Source organism: Monodelphis domestica, chromosome 8 (genome assembly GCF_027887165.1).
Source record: "Monodelphis domestica isolate mMonDom1 chromosome 8, mMonDom1.pri, whole genome shotgun sequence".
Taxonomy (NCBI): domain Eukaryota; kingdom Metazoa; phylum Chordata; class Mammalia; order Didelphimorphia; family Didelphidae; genus Monodelphis; species Monodelphis domestica.
In genome coordinates this window covers 236,026,606-236,045,623 of record NC_077234.1, presented here as the reverse complement: position 1 = coordinate 236,045,623, position 19,018 = coordinate 236,026,606, and the positions used below count along the sequence as shown (strand labels likewise).

At 40.3% G+C, this 19,018-nt stretch overlaps 1 protein-coding gene across 5 annotated transcripts in view; it reads left to right on the top strand.

Moving 5' to 3' along the window:
• Positions 1-14,758, top strand: part of ASB11 (ankyrin repeat and SOCS box containing 11) — a 139,432-nt gene extending 124,674 nt beyond the window's left edge. For all 5 annotated transcript variants that reach the window (XM_056808465.1, XM_056808466.1, XM_056808467.1 and 2 more), the window contains 2 exons: positions 6,797-6,988; positions 14,481-14,758. In XM_056808465.1, coding sequence (XP_056664443.1) covers positions 6,797-6,988; positions 14,481-14,605 — 317 coding nt within the window. In that variant the 3' untranslated portion in view covers positions 14,606-14,758. The remainder of the gene's footprint in view (positions 1-6,796; positions 6,989-14,480) is intronic.
• The last annotated feature ends 4,260 nt before the right edge of the window (positions 14,759-19,018 follow it).

The following is a 19,018-nucleotide window of genomic DNA, read 5'->3' as shown; positions in this document are numbered from 1 at the left end:
ATTTAGAGTCTCTCCTCTGTCATGTCCCCTCAACTGCTGTAGTCAGGCAGTTGCTTTTCCTCGGTGTTTCTACTCCCACAGTTTGTCCTCTGCTTATGGATAGTGTTTTTTCTCCTAGATCCCTGCAGATTGTTCAGGGACATTACACTGCCACTAATGGAGAAGTCCATTACGTCCGATTATACCACAGTGCAGTACTTACTTTCTAATACCATCCTTACACTGGAAAGGACTTTGCTCAGAGCCACCCATGTAGGAAGTGTCTGAGGCCAGTTTTGAACTCCTAAAGATGAGTCTTCCTCTGATTTTTTTGTAAAAGCTAGCTTCCCCTCCTGGCACATAGTAGGTGCTTCATAAATGTTTATTTTTTTATGATCCTCCCAGAATAGAAAGACTCTAAGCATAGACATGCTGATGGATTATATCTCTCTTGGGACCAAATTTAATTCTTTTGAAAGACTCATAAGGTCAAGGATGGCCTCTGGGTAATGATGTTTAGTTTGGCCACAGCGGCACAAGATGACAATCTCCTGGCTTATGGTGAGGTTGTGGTCTGCTTCATGGGGGCAACTGCCCACAGTTGTAAAATCCTGGAGCTTTGAACCAATGGCTGTTCCACAGAAATGGCCTCCATTACTCCTCATGTGGCCTCTTGGCCCTCACTTGGTGAGGAAGACTTTATGAACATCCCTGTTTAGAGATGAAGCAACAGGCTCAAAGGACATGAAATAGTTTGCCCAAAGTCACCTCAGTTATTGCCAGAGGACTTGGGCCGAGCACACAGCAGCTCCTCCCAATGACTTCCATTTTTTAAACCCTTTCCTTCCATCCTAGAATCCATCCTAAGGATTACTTCCAGGGCAGAAGAACCATGAAAGGCTGAAGTGCCATGCCCAGGGTCTTGCACCAAGGAAGTATCTGAGAACAGATTCAATGAATATTTATTGATTGAATTCAAAGGGCTGCATGGAATAAACAGCCCATAGAGGTTCAGCATCAAAGCAAAGAAGTCCCACTGATATGGCTTTGTGATCCTGAGCTCATCATTTAGTCCTCACGTTTTCCAGGCAACTAAGTTTCTACGTTTCTAAGACTATACATTTGAGAGCAATTACTGATATGCATGAGTAAAGGAGTTTTCTTCTATCCCAGTGAAATCATCCTTTCAGCCCTTCATCCTAATCTTGCTTGGAGAAAGCCCATTTTCTGTCAAGCATCCACTTTACGGGTAATGGATCATTTAAGGTCAGGGGACTCCAGGGGAGGGTCTGGGAGTTGGGACATGAGTCAGATAATGTCCCAGACCCAGCTTCCTTTCAGTGGACATTCTTCCTTTTTGATTTTAGGATTGGCTGCCCCAGCTTCGAAGCTCCCTCATAGATCTCTGAAATACCAAGTACCTTCGAGGTGACTTTGGACGTGTAGCATCAGGGCTGGCCAGATGCCTCTCATGCTAGTCAGGTCCCTCTCAGAGCCTCAGTGTCCTTGTCTTTAATATGGAGATTATAATAGCAGGTGCCACACAAGGTGGTTGTAAGGGAAGCACGTACTCTGCTGATCCTAAAGCTCTCTATCTATGCAAGCTGCTGCTGCTACTACTATGACTAAGATGACGACTACTACTACTATTATGACTATATACTACAATCTCCATCACCACTACTACCAGTGCTACTATTATTACTACTAGTCACCACCACCACTACCACCACTACCACTATTACCACTTCCACCATCACCACTGCCACTACTACCACTACTACTACTATTATGAGTATAGACTATAATCATCACCACCACTACCACCACTACTATTTCTATTACTACTGTTGCTACTACTACCATGATCCTAAATAGGATTTAGGATCAAGAAAGAAATGAAAGAGAAGGACTTGTAGGGACTTAGAAATTTCATAGCTGTACCTCCTAATTACTTTCTTCAGGGAATTAAAGGTTGTTGGTCCTGATGGGTGCAGGACAATATCCCAATCAATGAATTTGACCATAGTTTAACTGATATAAGAAATGACTAGTTACAGATAAAAGTCATTTCATGATAATTGCTGCATGCAGTAAGGTCAACTTTTTTTTTAAACCCTTACCTTGTGTAATTGGTTCAAAGGCAGAAGAGTGGTAAGGGCTAGGCAATGGGGGTCAAGTGACTTGGCTAGGGCCACACAGCTGGGGGTCTGAGGCCAGATATGAACCTAGGACCTCCCATCTCTAGGCCTGACTCTCCATCCACTGAGTACCCAGCTGCCCCCAGGTCAGTTTTTTTTTATAGAGAAGATTAAACATCAGATTGTGAGAGGATAGAAATTAGAAGACCTTATATGCAATTACAACAGGTCTGATCTGAACTGTTCAAGCCAACTATTTATATTGCTCTCCCCCACCCCAAATAAAAAAATGGAAGAAATGGATATAATTGAAAGAAATCATCACTTTTTCTTAGAGAGACTAAGCAGATATAAAAATGTTACAACCAGGATCACATACAAAAATGCTCTGTTTGGCATTCAAAGCCCATAGTAACCTACTCTTTCTATACCTTTCCAGGCTTCTTACACCTTATTCTCTACCATGTACTCTTCAGTCCAATGACTCTGGCCTTCAGATCTCTTGGTTCTGGGCATTTTCTTTTCTTTTGCCCCATCCCACTTTCATTGTGTATTTAAAAATATATTTTGTACCTATTTATTTATCTATGACATGTACATTTCTGGAGGACAAAGGATTGTTTTTGTCTCATTTCCCCCAGTGCCTGACATATAGTAGGTGCTTCATATACTTGCTAATTAATTGACTGATTGATGGGAGCTGCCAAAATTCTTCTCTTTCACCACAGAGCCAAGTCTCCTCATCTTTACCCAGCTCCTCTTCATTTGTTTCGGTGTCAGTGTTGGGAGGTGACCCTTCTTTTTTCCGTGGCTAACCTCCCTAACTGTGCTTTTTTTTATTCTTCTTTCTCCTCTTTTCCAGAAGTTTGACCCATCCACCATTTCCTTTCTCTTTTTTCCCTCCATATAATATTTTCCCCTCTTGTCTATACCTATGCTCCTTTATTTTTTTCTTAAAAAAAAAAAACCTCCCCAAACCAAAGCCAATAGACCAAACAAAACTTTTCTTTGACTCTTCCATGAGCCCTAGCCATAACCCTTTATTTTACTCCCTTTGACTATAAGAGTAAAACCCCTGCTCATAATGACAGTTTTATGTCTGTACTATCTATTTGCTAACCAATTTATTGAAATCTGACTTCCAACCCCACTAATCTATTGAAATTGGTCTCTCAAAGATCACTAGTGATATCAAGATTGCTCAATCTTGTGATCTTTTCTTCATCATTGCCCCCAGCCGGCCACTGTTGCTTTCCCCCTTATTTTTTGATTCATCTAATTTATCCTTTTTTAATTTAAAATTTCCCCATTTTTTTTCCTGATTTCTCTTTCTCAATCTCACCTCAGCATGGGTATACCCAACTCTCGGTCTCTTTTGTCTCTATAGTCTCTGCCAGTGATCCCATCCATTGCTATGGCTCCTCTCTCTCTAAGCATATGAATTTCCCACATTTATATATGGAACACTTTACTCTTCTTCTTAAATTCCAGTCCTGTAACTAGCTATCTGCTTCATCTCTTCATCTGGTTACCTCATTGGCACCTTCTACCCAACCTCTCCAACACTGACTGTCCTTCTCCATAACCTCCCCTTGATTCTTTCTGACTTCCCTTGTGATGTGAAGGACACCATTGTTCTATCAGTCACCCAGCTTTGAGCCTTAGACTTAAATTTGACTCTTCTCTCCTCTTTGTACCTCCGAATTGGTTTCCAAACCCTGTTCATTCTATCTTCATAGTGTTAAGGTCTCATTCGTAGGGGCAGCTAGATGACTTAGTGGATGGAGAGCCAGATCTAGAGATGAGAGGTCTTGGGTTCAAATTTGGCCTCAGACACTTCTTAGCTGTGTGACTTTTGGACAAGTCTATTAACTCCTATTGCCTAGCCCCTTACTGCTCTTCTGCCTTGGAACCAATACATGGTATTGATTCTAAGATGGAAGGTAAGGGCTTTTTTTTTTTTTAACAAAAAGTCTTATTCATTCTACTTTCGTAACTTTTCTTATGTCCCTCATCTCTACTCAGATTTCCTCTAATCTATAGCTAGCATACTGTCCACAGTGACTGTTCTAAACCATCATCGCCTCTTGCCTGGATTATTCTATTATCTTACCAATTGGTCTCCCTGATCCCAGGCTCTTCACCTTCTAGTCCACTATTCCTGTAATTACAAAAATAATCTTTCTAAGCCGAGTTCTGAAAAAGTCTGAACCATCTGAAAAAGTCACCAACGATGCAAAAAAGAAATTGTAGTTCTCTCTTGCCTCTAGGATATAGCTACAGCAGTGGCGCTTTCTTGATTCCACTTCTCTTTTATTTTCCATCCCCACCTCTACTCTGCTGTGTGAAACTATTCTGTTTTTTTCTCATTTTCTTTTCTTTTTAAATACATTTACTTTCTGTCTTAGAATCAATACTGTGTATTGGTCTTAAGGCAGAAGAGTAGTAAAGGCTAGGCAATGGGGATTAGGTGACTTGTCTAGGGTCACACAGCTGTGATGTGTATGAGATCAGATTTGAACCCAGGACCTCCTGTCTCTAGGGCTGGCTCTCAGTCCACTGAGCCACCTAGCTACCCCCTGTTTTTTCTCATTTTCAAGCAATTTCCTGCATCTCTTTTTTTGCCTTCATAATTCTGTATCTTGTATTATATTTTTCAGTCTACATGTTTTGTTCTCAGTAGAATGTAAGCTCTGTGATAGCAGGACCATTTTTATTTTTATCTTTGTGGCTATAACAATAGTTTGAATAGGGTTAGTCTTTAATTTAATTAATTTAAGTCTTTAACTGAATTTAATTTCTATGATGATCTATTCTCATCAGTGACAATAGCAAAGCATCATATTTGGATTTTGCCTCCTTTGTGCCTGATTTTCTCTATGGGAATGGTGGGAACACTTAAGATGATAAAATAGTAAGAACAACTAGATATGTCTAAATACATATAAAAGAAATGAATAGAGAAAGTGGCTCAATTTTCAAGAGACCAATGAGTCAGTTTTCTTTTTTTAAATTCTTACTTTCTGTTTTAATATTAATTCTAAGAGAGAAGAGCAGCAAGGACTAAATAATTGTGGTTAAATGACTTGCCCAGGGTAGGAAGTATCTGGGCCCAGATTTAAACTCAGGTCCTCTAGATTTAATAATAAAATGGATTTAATTTCTATTTAAACAATTATTAACATTTATCAACAGCCATACAATATTATTATATTAATATTGCTATTTATTAGATTAATAAAATAATTAATTCAGTAATAAAATTTATTTGATATAATAAAAATCCTCCAGATTTAAACTCCAGGTCAGCGCTCTCTCCACTGTGCTACATACAAAGCTGCCCCCAATGAGTTAAATTTCAAGTTATCTTAAAGCAAGGAATATTTCAAAAAGGGGGAAAAGATCATGGATGATACCAAAATCATTTTTAAGGGTGACCAAGAAGATTTAGTGAAATAACAAACAATACACTTACTTTTTCATTTCTATAAAGTACTTATAGAAATGGTCAATGTACATGTTGAAAGAATATTTGATGAAAACAAGAGAATAGGCAGACTTTCTAGATGGCTTTCTCTTGCTGCAACTTATAATCACATAACTGAGAGGTGGGTAAATAATACAAGATTTGACTTTTCTTAATTTTTAAAAAATGATTTATTTCAAATGATTTCCTAACCACTTACTTCCATAGAACAAAGTGCAGCTTTGAAGATTCTACCCATACAGTGTATCTTTGGTGATACTCAAATAGGCAGCTGATCGCAATAATTGTCTTGGCCTTCTGGTAATATAAATATCAATTTGTCCTACTTGAGTCTTACTCAGGAAATGCCATAAGTTCTCAATGGAGAGTCTGCGCAATGTTTTGGAAGCCTTCCTTTCTCCTGACATTGCAAGAATACCAGTGGAAAACTGGCCATCCAGTGACCATTCCTAGTCCTGAGCATAGGACACGTCCATCTTCTCTTCCCATCAGATATTTCTCTATTGACGTGAATTTTATTCTTCTTCATAGATGTTCCACATTGCTTTATTTGTAGCCTGCTCACACCCACCAATCCCCTCTCCATTAACTGAAGCCACAAATTGATTTATAGAGTAAAACAACAATTTTTCTCAGAACAGGCTCTGTCCCCTTTCAACAACAAATAGGAATGTGTCTCAGAGAGAGTATAATGATTGCTCAAGGAAATCAAGGACCAAAGTAGTAAAAGGAGTTTCACAGTTCCAAGGGCAGCTATCTATCTATCTATCTATCTATCTATCTATCTATCTATCTATCTATCTATCTATCTATCTATCTATCTGTCCGTCTATCTATCTATCTATCTATCTATCTATCTATCTATCTATCTATCTATCTATCTATCTATCTATCTGTCCATCCATCTATCTATCTATCTATCTATCTATCTATCTATCTATCTATCTATCTGTCTGTCTGTCTGTCTGTCTGTCTGTCTGTCTGTCTGTCTGTCTGTCTGTCTGTCTGTCTATCTATCTATCTATCTATCTATCTATCTATCTATCTATCTTTCTGTCTGTCTATCTATCTGTCTGTCTGTCTATCTATCTATCTATCTATCTATTTTTCTTGACTAATCTTTTTTTGACTCAGATAATTTTGACTAATATATTTTGACTTTTTCCCTCCCCTTATTGTAACTGTTTAGGAGCAAGTCCTAATCAAGGCAAAGAACTGGATTCTCCTCTTCATGTGGCAGCCAGGAATTCGAGTTCGGACCTAGTTCATTTGTTGATTGACTTTGGAGCAGAGCCACACTCAAAGAATGCGGAAGGCAAACGGCCAGCGGATTTGGTTCCCCCGAATAGCACCCTAGCACAAGTGTTCTCCCAGAAAGAAGGTGCTCCTGCTTTGTTCCCATCTCAGCCATAATCCATTTAGCAACCTTTGTGCTGTCTCTACTGAAAGTCTCTTGTTTCTAGAAAAGACTGACTGTCATACCTCCTGGAGGGCAGAAGGATAACTGACTTAATTATTCACCTGAGTTCTTGTTCAGGTTACCCATCCCCAATGCAGTTGGCTTCCCAGTACTTACACTGGGTCCCCAGGCTAGGTGGTGGCCGTGGAGACCCCGAGAGTAGGGTAGGCTCTGTGTGCCTGGGGGAGTGGGGGACTAATTCCCCATAGTCCTAGGTGGGTAGTAATCTGCACTCCCAGACAGCAGTGCTGGACCAAGCTCAGGCTGGCCCTGACTCTTCCTCAAGGTCATCATTATGGACAATAATGTACGGACATGGGCTGAATAGATATTTACTGTCAGGTGACAGAGGGACAGGATGCTATAGTGAAATAATTCAATGAAAACGTGGATCACACACTGAGATTCAAATATTCAGAGCTAGAAAAATACTTTTAAAACTCATCTAATCCAACCCTTTAATTTTACTTATGAGGCAACTGAGGCTCAACTATATTGTTGTTGGTCAATCATTTCAGTTGTGATGGACTCTTCTGGGCTCCATTTGAGATTTTCTTGGTAAAAATACTGCAGTGGTTTGCCATTTCCTTCTCCAGCTCATTGTACAGATGAGGAAACTGAGGCAAACAGGGTTAAGTGTCTTGCTCAGGGTCACACAATAAGTGCCTGAGACAAGATTTGAATTCAGGAAAATGAATCTTTTCAGTTCTAAGCCTGGGGCCACCTAGATGCCCCCAAATATAGTAATGACTTGCTTAAGTCAAGAGACCTTCATTTAACCATTAGCTCTTTAACACTAACTTGCTGTGTGGCTTTTGGGCAAATCATTTAAATATCTCTGAGCCTCAGTTTCCTCACCAGTAAGTTGGGAATAATACTTTCACTACCTACTTTGCAGAATGATTTTGTCAGCTTTCAGGCCTATGAAAATTTGAGCTGTTATTATTCAAATCAGCCTCTCAAATAAATAAATGCACACCTTTTAAGGCCTAAAACTATTGGGGAACTTAGGGGTACAGTTGGGGCATCTTCTCTCCTGGTACATAGAAAATGCCCGAGAAGCTTATGTGTAGTTTCAAAAGCCAAGGGGAATGGGGCTCATTATCTGCTTTCCCAGTGTTCTCATAACCTATGCTGGATTTTAGGAACTGAAGGGAATTCTAAGAAGCCAGTGGGAAAGATTGTTCCTTCTCTGGACAACTCTTAGTACTGTCATTTTGTCCCCTAAAACCTAGTCATTTCTCTTGCCAGATGGTGGGTATCAAGTCCAGCAATGAGCAGAATTGTAAAGAGGACTGAATTTCTTTAATATTTATCTTTTCCCCTCCACCTTCCAATTTCAATGCCTTTCTTTCCTTTCTCCCACTTTTATCACTCCCTTCTGTTCATTCCCTCAAATACTAGAGCCTAATCATTGTCTTCTGGCTACCTACGGTCTTACCACTGTAACACTTCTTCGTCCTGCATCAGCATCTTCCCCATCCTTTCAAAGCTCTGTGGTAAAGCAGGGATCCTTAACCCTTTTTTGTTTCATAGACTTTTTTGATCTTCTGGTGAAGCCTATGGATTCCTTCTCCAAATAATGTGTTTAAATGCCTAAACTGCAGAGGTTTACAAAGAAAAAAAATTCTATTAAAATAGAGTAATCAAAATATTTTTTTGACCTGATACGTTTTTATAATCAAAATATTTTTAAAGGAAATTTCATAGTAATTAGGTTGAGTACCCCTCCTTTACAGAGTTTCAATCTCTACAAAAGACTAACTGATTTATGCTAATGAGTTCATAATGTACTAATTGAGTTCATTTATCTTTCCCAGGTAAAATGCTTGCTTTATTCTCACTAAGTCCTTTCCCTATAACTATTAAATCTTATTTCTTCAACACTATTCAAGTTTGTAACTTCATTTCTATTCATTTTTTGCATTTATCATAATCTGTTAATAGGGTGTTGAAACCTACTTATTAATTTTTATCTATTTCTTGCAACATCTAATTTTTGTCTTTACAGATGTAATTAATATATAATTCAGTGCATATACATATGTGTATATTTTTACACACACATATGAAGTTAGATTCTAATTATTAGAAAGATTTTTCTTACATCAAGCTAAAGTATTTCTTTATAATTTCCACCTGTCATTCCTAGAATTATATATAATTGAAATTTAAAAAGAGAAAGCTTTTGGCTCAAAGTGAAGAAAAACTTCCTAATAGTTGGACCCGTCCAAAAGCAGAATAAGCTGCTGCCAGAAGTAGTGGGTGTGGTGGGCTTATTTTCTTATTTATTGATTTGGGAAATTCTGTGTTTGGCAATCATGGGAACACGGGGCAATGGGAATCGCAAAAAAGTAGCAAAAAGAACATTATCAAAGCAGCAGAAAAGATAAGGAGGGGGAAGTTCTGCTTCTAACAGCAGGAGGAAGTTCTGATAGCATCCCCATGGAGTAGGCTCACTGGATGGGGAGCTCTCAGGAATAAGAACAGAGCCTTATACACGAGTTTGGGTTCTTTGTCTGGGAACCAACTCAACAACTGGACCTTGCCTAATAGGTATTGCCAGGCCATTACTTCTTGGCTGTTTGTTATACATCTCATGAAGGACAAATCACAGCATTTCATTGTTTGGGTTGAGGGAGAGGTCATTTCCATATCTGAAATGACAGACAGACAGACAGACAGACAGAGTGAGAGAGAGAGAGAGAGAGAGAGAGAGAGAGAGAGAGAGAGAGAGAGAGAGAGAGAGAGAGTCTGAATTGCAAGGCAATTGTGTTCCAAAGCAGTTAAAATTAAGGTTAAGAAGCTGAAATGTAGGGCAATCCATCTAGCCAGGGCACCAAGAAACTCCACAAGAGGTCAGACTTTTTTCCATGAACTCCATCTTTTCATGGGAATTCCCTGTGGGAGACCCAGAGGTTGATGTTGTTTTCAGTCAGTTTGACAGAATGAGGAGTTTTAATGGAGTAAATAAATGCCTGCCTTCCAAAGGAGAGCTGTCATGTCACTGGGTCCAAGACAAGCATATCTCTATGAAACCAATTAATTCTTTGCTATTTGAGTCACTTAAAAACATTGGTTTCCTTATTTCCTCTTTTTAAAAGTTTCATCGATGTTTTGTTTTTACGTTCTATTTACAGATTACTTCTACTCTGTGAGATATCTCTTCTAACAAAGTAAAATAATTAGGTAAAACTAATACTAGAGTGACTTCTTCTCACAGTGCATGTAACACCCCACATCTTTAGTCACCATCTATTTTTTTAAATGAACAGAAATATGTTTTTTCTCCTTATCCCAAGTTGTTACAGAAAAACAAATTTCTTATAACAAATGTATATAATCAAACAAAACAATCCTTCAATGGTTATATGCAAAAATAGGTCTTATTCTGCTGCCTCCTAAATCTATAACCTCCCTATTATAGATAGAATGTTTCATCATCAGTATTCTGGAATCTCGAATGATCATTGTATTGATAGAATCCCTACAGCTTTCAAAGTTGTTTATTTTTACCATGTTGTATTGTATAAATGATTCTCCTGGTTTTGCTCATTTCATTCTTCACCAGTTTATAAAAGTCTTCAAAATTGTTCATTTTTATAACATTGATGTTAAAGTATAAGTTGTTCTAGTTATGGTTCGTCTTCATCTGTTCATATATATATCTATCTATCTGCATTTGAAATCATCTTTTTATTTCTTACAGCATGATAGTATTTCATCCCCTTCATAGCTGTCATTCAGTCATGTCTGACTCTTTTTTGGAATTCTCTTAGCAAAGATACTGGAGGGGTTTGCCATTTCTTTCTCTGGCTTATTTTACAGATGAGGAAACAGAGGCAAAGAGGGTCCAGGGTCACACACTTATTATCAAGTGTCTGAGGCCAGAGTTAAACTCAAGAAGATGAGTCTTCCTGACTCCATGCCTGGCACTTGATCCACTTTGTCGTCTAGCTGCCCCATTACATTCATGTACCACTGCTTATTTGAAATAATTATTATCCCTGCAACTCCAGATTCATACTACCCTTAAAATTAAAAATTGTGTCCCTTTTAGGCATTAAATCTCTGTCTTTTTTAGCCACTTCTTAGATTTAGAGGGTTCTTTCTGGAGGCAGTACCTTAAGCTAAAGAAGTAATTTTAATTATGGGAACTTAGATATCATGGCAGGGTAATGGGGAAGATGGCTTTGGGCAGGGAGTATTCTGGACTGTTCAAAGAATACAACTTGTCCTCTGCGTGGGTCAGCTCTACTGCAGGTCTTTTTTGAAGGTGAATGGTATGCAAAAGGGAAAATTAAATGGATGGGTGTAAGCCTTACCATTGGGAGATTTGGCCCTTGTAGACATGGTCAGTCTCAACTGGGCAATGGGACACTTGTCAAGGAATAACCTGAAATTTCTGAAGTTTCCCAGTTAGAAAATGGCAACAGCTTGCCAGCCCCTGGGTACAGGAGCTATTCTTAGCATCCTGGCAAAAGCTGCTTTTGGTATTTCATGGAGGCTGTCAGAGCCTGTTTCTTGCTTTTGCAGTCTCTCAACTACAACTCGTCACAGTGTTCCCCTGGCCATATCTCAGGAAGACTTAGAAATAATAATACATAATAATATAACAGCATTATGCAGCCCTTTAAAATGTGCAGAATGCTTTATGTAGAAGTAATAATAATAACATTTATGTACTTAGTCCTTTAAAATGTGCAAAATGCTTTGCAAATATAATCCGATTTTGTCTACACCACACTCCTGAGAGGTAGAGGTACTGTTTTCAGCTCCATTTTACAGATGAGTAAATGGAGACAGGCAGATTAAAAACATTTTCCACTTGCAGCTTGCCATGTAGCATCTTATAAAGTTGCTTCTCATTCCCCCTTGGCTAGTAATAGTCTATGTGTGTCGATATTATCCCCATTTTAGAGATGGGGAAATCAAGCCTCAGTGAAGGGACTTTGTGATTTGCCCAAGGTCACACTGCTCGTGACAGCAATGGGGATTTGACCTGTAATTTCTAGCTTCCAGTTGAAAGAGCTTTTTACTTACTCTGCTAGTGTCCTTAATGACACAGCTCTGGGCATGGAGTAGCCAGCTGTGGCGTGGCCATATTTGAGGTCCACCCGTGTCCACCATCTCTTCCTCTGTCTCCTCAGCTATACTTATTAAGGGTTACAATAAGGGCGATGCAAAAGGCAGTATGAGTTCATACAGTGTGAGGCGAGTATCTCCAAACCCTCCTTCCCTCTCCCCTCTTTGTGATCAAAATGGGGCCAAGATTGGGCAACATCACTTTACCCTTTAAAGTCAGAGTGTGCTGGCTGTACGCAGGCATCATCTAGTAGCTCACGAAAGAGGTATTTTGCAATCTCCCTTTTAAGAGTTGATGTTTAAAGTGAAATTAAGTTATTAATTAAAAGTTGTTTTTAGGCCATTTAGCACAGCGTGAATTACAATCATGTCCTTTATGGTTAAGCGCGTCCAATGTTTCCTTAAACAATTCCCTGGACATATCCCCAAATGAAATGTGCTCTGCACACCTGTGACTGGCTGCAAGGTTCAGAGAAGAAGGATGCTGTGCAGATTAAAAAAACCACCCCAACCCCTACTTTCCTTGGGCTTCCACAACCCCCGTGTCCTTTTTATGTCTAAATAAGCCAGTGGACCTCCCGAGTCTCAGTTTGCATGGTGACAAGGTCTGCAACAATTGTGTTTGTTCATAGAAAGATGCTTTGCTGCGGAACAGAATCTTTTCATCTTTTTGTGCCTCCCCAAATCCCTTTGTTGGAATGAGTTCCAATGAGGTGATTTCTCAATTGGCTGGAGCCACACGAGGAGGCTGTACCAAGCATTGCAGAAAGTCATGCCCACTGGTTTAACATGGCAATTTCTGCCCCCGAGTGTCACCGCAGTCATATTTTCTTCAGGCCATCTGTTCTTCTGCACCTGGGGGAAAAGAGATTAATTAAATTACCACCTACTCTCAGCTGTGTGCATGACAGGGAATAAATTAAGGGGGATTCAGCCGTGTTCAGATAGGGTAGCTATTATCCTCTAGATGGGCTTTGCTGAACTGGGACTTTTTCTTCCTCCTAAATTTGTCTTCCTTGTTGGATGAAAACCGGCTGCATTTCAAGGCCATTTCTTCCACTTAATAAGCTTTTTAGAGAAATGTTGACTTTGGGGACAGAAAGAAGTATGAAAAATGAGCCCCTCTTCACCAAATGAAGTAAGCTCTGATTGTTGCTTGGCATTAAAGGATAATAGTGGGTTCTTTCTGTAATGTATTAATATAGTCTTGGAATACAGCATGTTACAGTGGAAAGATCAGACTTGGGGGTTAAGGAATCTAGTTTAAATCCTGCCCCCTGAAATGTACTGCCCATAGTGGCCTTGGGCAAGTAACTTTCCTTCCTTGGGCTTCAGTTTCCCCATCTGTTAAAATGAGGGGGTTGCTTTGGTGACCTTTGAAATTCCTTCCAACTCTAAATCAACTTGATGTTGCAAGGACTTCCATTTCCACCTAAGCTTTTTGAAAAGCAAACATTTTCAGTCTTTCTGAATTGGGAGTTTGCAGAGAAACTAGTAAAAACAAAACCCAACCAATTCTTCCTTTGACTTTTGGTTTTGGACACACTTATTTTGCAATTTTTGAGGTTCAAAGTGGGGAGGATAATTGCCCATCAAACGGAGTTATCTGAAAGAGGGAAATTTATATCTACTTTTAGTGGAGATTGGTAGACAACTAGGGCCCATCATCCCATCTTTGAGAGAGAGAGTTCCCTGGGGTGCATGCATTGATTCTTTTATGTCTCAGAAACAATTCTTGTTCCAGTTGTGCTCAGAATCTCCCATCTTTCCAGCCCATAGTGTGAAATGATGATGAGAGCGCACTCTCCACTTTGTGCCAAAGTACGGGGTTGTCTTCTTAAATATTTTAGCCTATATAATTGTTACTGGGATATAAATGGATTCCATCCATTGTATTAGCATATCAGGCTTAAAGATTTTTCAATTACCTCTTCAACTGTAATTCCAAGTTGCGAAGTTGGGTATTTGTCCCCAATTCAATAAGCTTATTTCCTTTTAGTTTTTTTTATCAGTTTAAAGTCCTTTTTAAAAAACTGGAACCAGTTTTGTGAACTGAGTAATTCATAAATTAGTCTCTTTAAGATCATGAGGAAGGCTGAGCTTTAAATTGTTCTCCATCTGTCCTTTCTAAAGCAAAACCTACGGGGTTCTAAGGATTGGGCGAGACTGGAGAGGAGGAAGACAAAATAACCCGAGAATTCCTCTTAAAAATCAAGTGAAAATGTGTTTGGGCTATTGTGAAACCATAAGCTAATTCTCTGCTTTACAAAAATGAGTCTTCAATGCATGAGGCTGGCTGTATAACTTGTCTTGTGGCCTCTTTCTCTAGGGCCCCTGTCTTTGATGCAGATATGCCGACTCCGAATTAGGAAGTGCTTTGGAATCAAACAACATCATAGAATAAGTGAACTACTTCTTCCTGAGGAGCTGAAACGATTTCTCTTGCACATCTAAACACCCTCTTGTTTTCCTAAACAAGAGGCAAATACACTAGCATATTAAAATTATCCTTCTTTAAAAAAAAGAAGAAGAATGTGGGTTGACTAGTGGTTTGGTTATTTTTGTGCCTTGTATTTCCAGAATAAAATTGGATTACGTTGGACAGTACTGCTTCTTTTCAGTCAGGAAAGGATTCCGTTTGGATACCTTCTTTGTCTTGGAAAGGGTGGCCTCCTGGCTCTGGGGGCTGTGCAGGGGCACAGGACTCCGTTGACCTTTAGGCTCCAGAGCCAATTAGTGCCTTGGGCATTTGTTTCCTCCTTTAAGACACTGCAGGGGCAGCTATGGGGTTCAGTGGCTGGAGAGTCAGCCCTTGGAGAGGGTTCAAGTCTGACCTCAGATACTTCCTAGCTGTGTGACTCTGGGCAAGTCACTTAACCCCAGCTGCCTAGCTCTTCTGCCCTGGAACCCATGCTTATTTTTGATCCTAAAACAGAAGGTAAGAGTTAAAAAAGCCCACCCTGCTGATGACAAATGATTCTCCACAAGTTCATCAAAGCGACACCCTTAAGATCTGATCCTTAACAGGCTTTCCAGAGCCTGGGGACACACAGGGCAGAGGGCTACACATAGTCTTGGATTTGGCGCCCTGGAGGGAGGACACACATCTATTGACACCCCTCTAGGAAACCAGATATAGTTTGGATTCAGCCCAGGTGAAGAGAATGCAGCTGAGGGATGCTTGGACCAAGTGGGACTGGAGCCGTGTGGAGTCACAACTTGGTGAGTATACCCAGGCCTGTGCTAGCCTAGGGGAGAAGGCTTGCCTGGCTCCCAGTGCTGAGTGCTTTCCCTTTGGGGGGCTAAGGGGAACCCTGGGGAGTATTGAATTACAGGGCTATATTGATAAATATTTAACAGCCAGTGGGGGCAGGGAAGGGCATGCATAACACACTTTCAAGTTTAATCTGCTGTTAATTAACATTTTATCATTTTTAAAAGTCTAGATAATCAACAGAAAAATAAATCAATTCTTGATTTGTTGAGTTTGTCCATTTCCAAGATGTCTATTTCCCCCCTGAAAATATAACAACTGGTTTTTGTGAGCTGGTTCAAGATGTCTCTAGTACATCACTTACAATAAATCTGAAGCATTTTATGGGTCTTTCTGGGAAATAGGATGTAAAGAAAGGAAAAGAGAGTTGTCTTGGCTGTTTAAAACAGGTGTGAAGGTCCTTGGTGGGTTGCATTCTTTGCTTTGGTTTTCTGGGGGGGACAATCATGTTAAAGATTGGCCTGTGTGTTCTCTCCACCTGAACTGAGAGCTTGTGTAGTTGCAGACGATCTTCCTTTCTTTGTGGAGCTTAGGCATGAACAAAATCCCATTATTTCCATGAGAAATCCTGGGTGAAGACATGAGCTAGATGTGTGTGAGAATCAACCAAGACTGAGCTTAGTGTGTAGTTCTTGGATCTGAAACTTAAATGGAACTGGAAGATTATTTATATTACATCGTATTAATTACATGAACCCATTTGATTTTTTAAAAACAACTTTATGTGTAATATACTACATGTATTATTATTATTCGTGGTAGTCATAATAATTATACCAGCTTGCAGTTTTGGAGGGGGTTTAAGGTTTGCAAAGTGTTTCCCCATTCCATGAAGTAGGCAGAGACAGTATAATCTTGATTTTCCAGATGGGCAAAGAGTTTCAGTGAACTGACTTGCTTATGGTCCCATGTATAGTAAATTCAGGCCAAGGCTTAAATCTAGGTCTTCTAACTCCAGACCATTGTTCTTGCCATTGTATCATGCCAAAGAGCCCCTTCCCTTTGACAACCAGTCACAACACTATGCATTTGCTATTCCATTGGACTAAAGCCAACAGCTGATTAGAAAAGAGGCTGCCTTTTACTATTGGAGGAGGGAGAAAGACAAATTCCCAAAGTTTATCACGTTGGATCATAATCTGATATTCAGGAGCCTTTCTCTAACCCTTCACTGGCACCAGCAATGGGACTCAGCAGCCATGTTCCCATTGAGATTCTAGGGTAGCTTTGAGAGGTTGAAAGTTTCCTTTTAATGTAGACTCCCCCTACGATGATGAGTTGATATCACTAAGTTAACCCTGGGGGCTGCTAAGTGGCTCAGTGGATTGAGATCCGGCCAGGAGATGGGAGGGCCTGGGTTCAAATGTGACCTCAGACACTTCCTGAGAGGGTCACTTAACCCCCATTGCCTCGCCCTTACTGCTCTTTTGTCTTGGCACCAACACTCCGTATTGATTCTAAAGTAGAAGGTAAGGATTTGGGGTGGAGAGGAATTAGCCGGACTTTTAGAAAGGAGTGTTTACTAAGGTAGTATAATAAGAACAGTTCTTTCAGAAACATTCCCCTTGAGAGTCTGACACTTCTGTCATAGATATGGCACAAGGTAGACAGAACATGTGACAAAGGGGTAATTCGTAGCCCCTGGAAGTCCTTTGCATTGGAGTCTCTAAGATGTTCCCGTTAATGAAGGTGTAGCTTCTTGGCTACAGAGGTTAAGGATGCCTTTCTTAGGTAGCTAGGCGCCAGAATGGATAGACTAATGGTCCTGGAGTTGGGAAGAACTGAGATCCCATCTGGCTTCAGACACTTCCTATCTGTGAGACTCTAATCAAGTTAATTACTCTCTTTATGCCTCAGTTTCCTCAGCTGTAAATTGGGGGTGGGAGGAATAATGACACCTCCCTCCTGTTGTGAAAACCCAACACAAAAAAGTATAAAGTGCTTCCTTTCTTTCCTTCCCATCCTTAGCTTCCCATGATGACATTGCGGCAAGCCACTGCTATTCATGGGAATGCTAATGAAAATTTTAAATTCTTTTATCCTTTGAACTTCAAAAAAGTCCTTTTACAAAACTTAAAGAGTAGAGAGAAGACCAAGACCAAGATTCAAGAAGGAGCCAAAGCTTTTCCTTTACCCAAATGATTCCTTCCCAGGAGTTTGACCAAAAGGCATCCACCCTAAAGAATCAAAAGTTTTACTCTAAACTAGCTTGTTGGCTTTATTTTTATTAAAAAAAAACTTTAAGCCCTAGTATTGGTTTCAAGGCAGAAGAGCAGTAAGGTCTAGGCAATGGGAGTTGTGACCTGCCCAGGGTCACACAGCTGGGAAGTATCTGGAGCCAAATTTGAACCCAGGACCTCTCCTCTCTGGATGTGGCTCAACCTACTGAGCCAGCTAGCTGCTCCTAGCTCATCAGTTTTGTACAGGGTCCACAGGGAATGACCAAGTCCCTCAACCAGTCTGAACAGATTTCCTATTACTCCTAATTGAAATATCCTCCCTAGATTGATTGGTTCACAGAGATGTCAGACTTCTGATTGATGGACGCAGTGGGTGTGTGCTTGCCTGATAGAAGTGCCATGGCTGAGGGGTGGGGTGAGAGTGATCCACTCCTTCAATGCCCACCACTCCGACTTGCGTAAGGAAGCCAGAAACTCTGCGTTGGGAATTATGCCTCTTAGGAAGAGAGCCCTCGGCCGTTGGGATCTGACCTTTGTGAAATGGCTCTGAAGAGTCATCGTCTCCCAACATGGCTCTGCTGGTACTTCACTTTGCCCAAGAGGGTCATTTGAAGAGATGCCGCTCCAAGGAAGGCAACAACAGAGGAGTTGTGGCTTTTCATGGGCATGTCTTTGTTATCCCTATTCAGTTCGGTCACTTCAACCCTGCAAGGCGAGCTTATACCATAAGGCATCCTGGTGTCTGTCCATCATAAAACGGCAGCGAGGTGACAGTGAGTGGACAAAATGTTGGACTTGGAGCCATAAATATGGAGTTTGAGTCCAGCCTCATATGCTTTCCAGCACCTCAGTTTCTTGACCTGTAAAATGCCCCTGATACTCTCAGGAGTGTAGTGAGATCAAATGAGATGACCAATGTAAAGTGTTTGTAAGCCTTAACCCCCCTCTCCTCTTCCTCCCTCTCCTCCTCCCCTCCTCCTCATCAAATGAGCCACACTCAAGTCACACTTTATGTGGTAAATACTTATTATTGGCATTTGGAAAGCAGTAATATATGCTCGTATTATCTCTGAAGTGCTCTACCTCTTCTCTTCCCTTTCACGAGCTAACATCTGAACCCCTGCCATCTTTCTACTCTGTCCTTCCTTGACCTTTTCCGCCTTGAAGGAAATGCCTTCCAGGTATCCTTTCCCCAGCACAGTGTTGATACAGTAAGGGTGAGCAGAAGAAATGAAATGGGAATTTTGGGGTAGTTTTGCAGAAGCTACAGACGACACACAAAGGCTGGCAGATAACAGAAAAAGTTCAGAAACTCAGAAATGCATAAAATATATATGTATGGTATTACAGAATACCAATGTATGTTATCTTTTAATACAGAAATATACCCAGTAAATACCCCGTAAAAGAAAA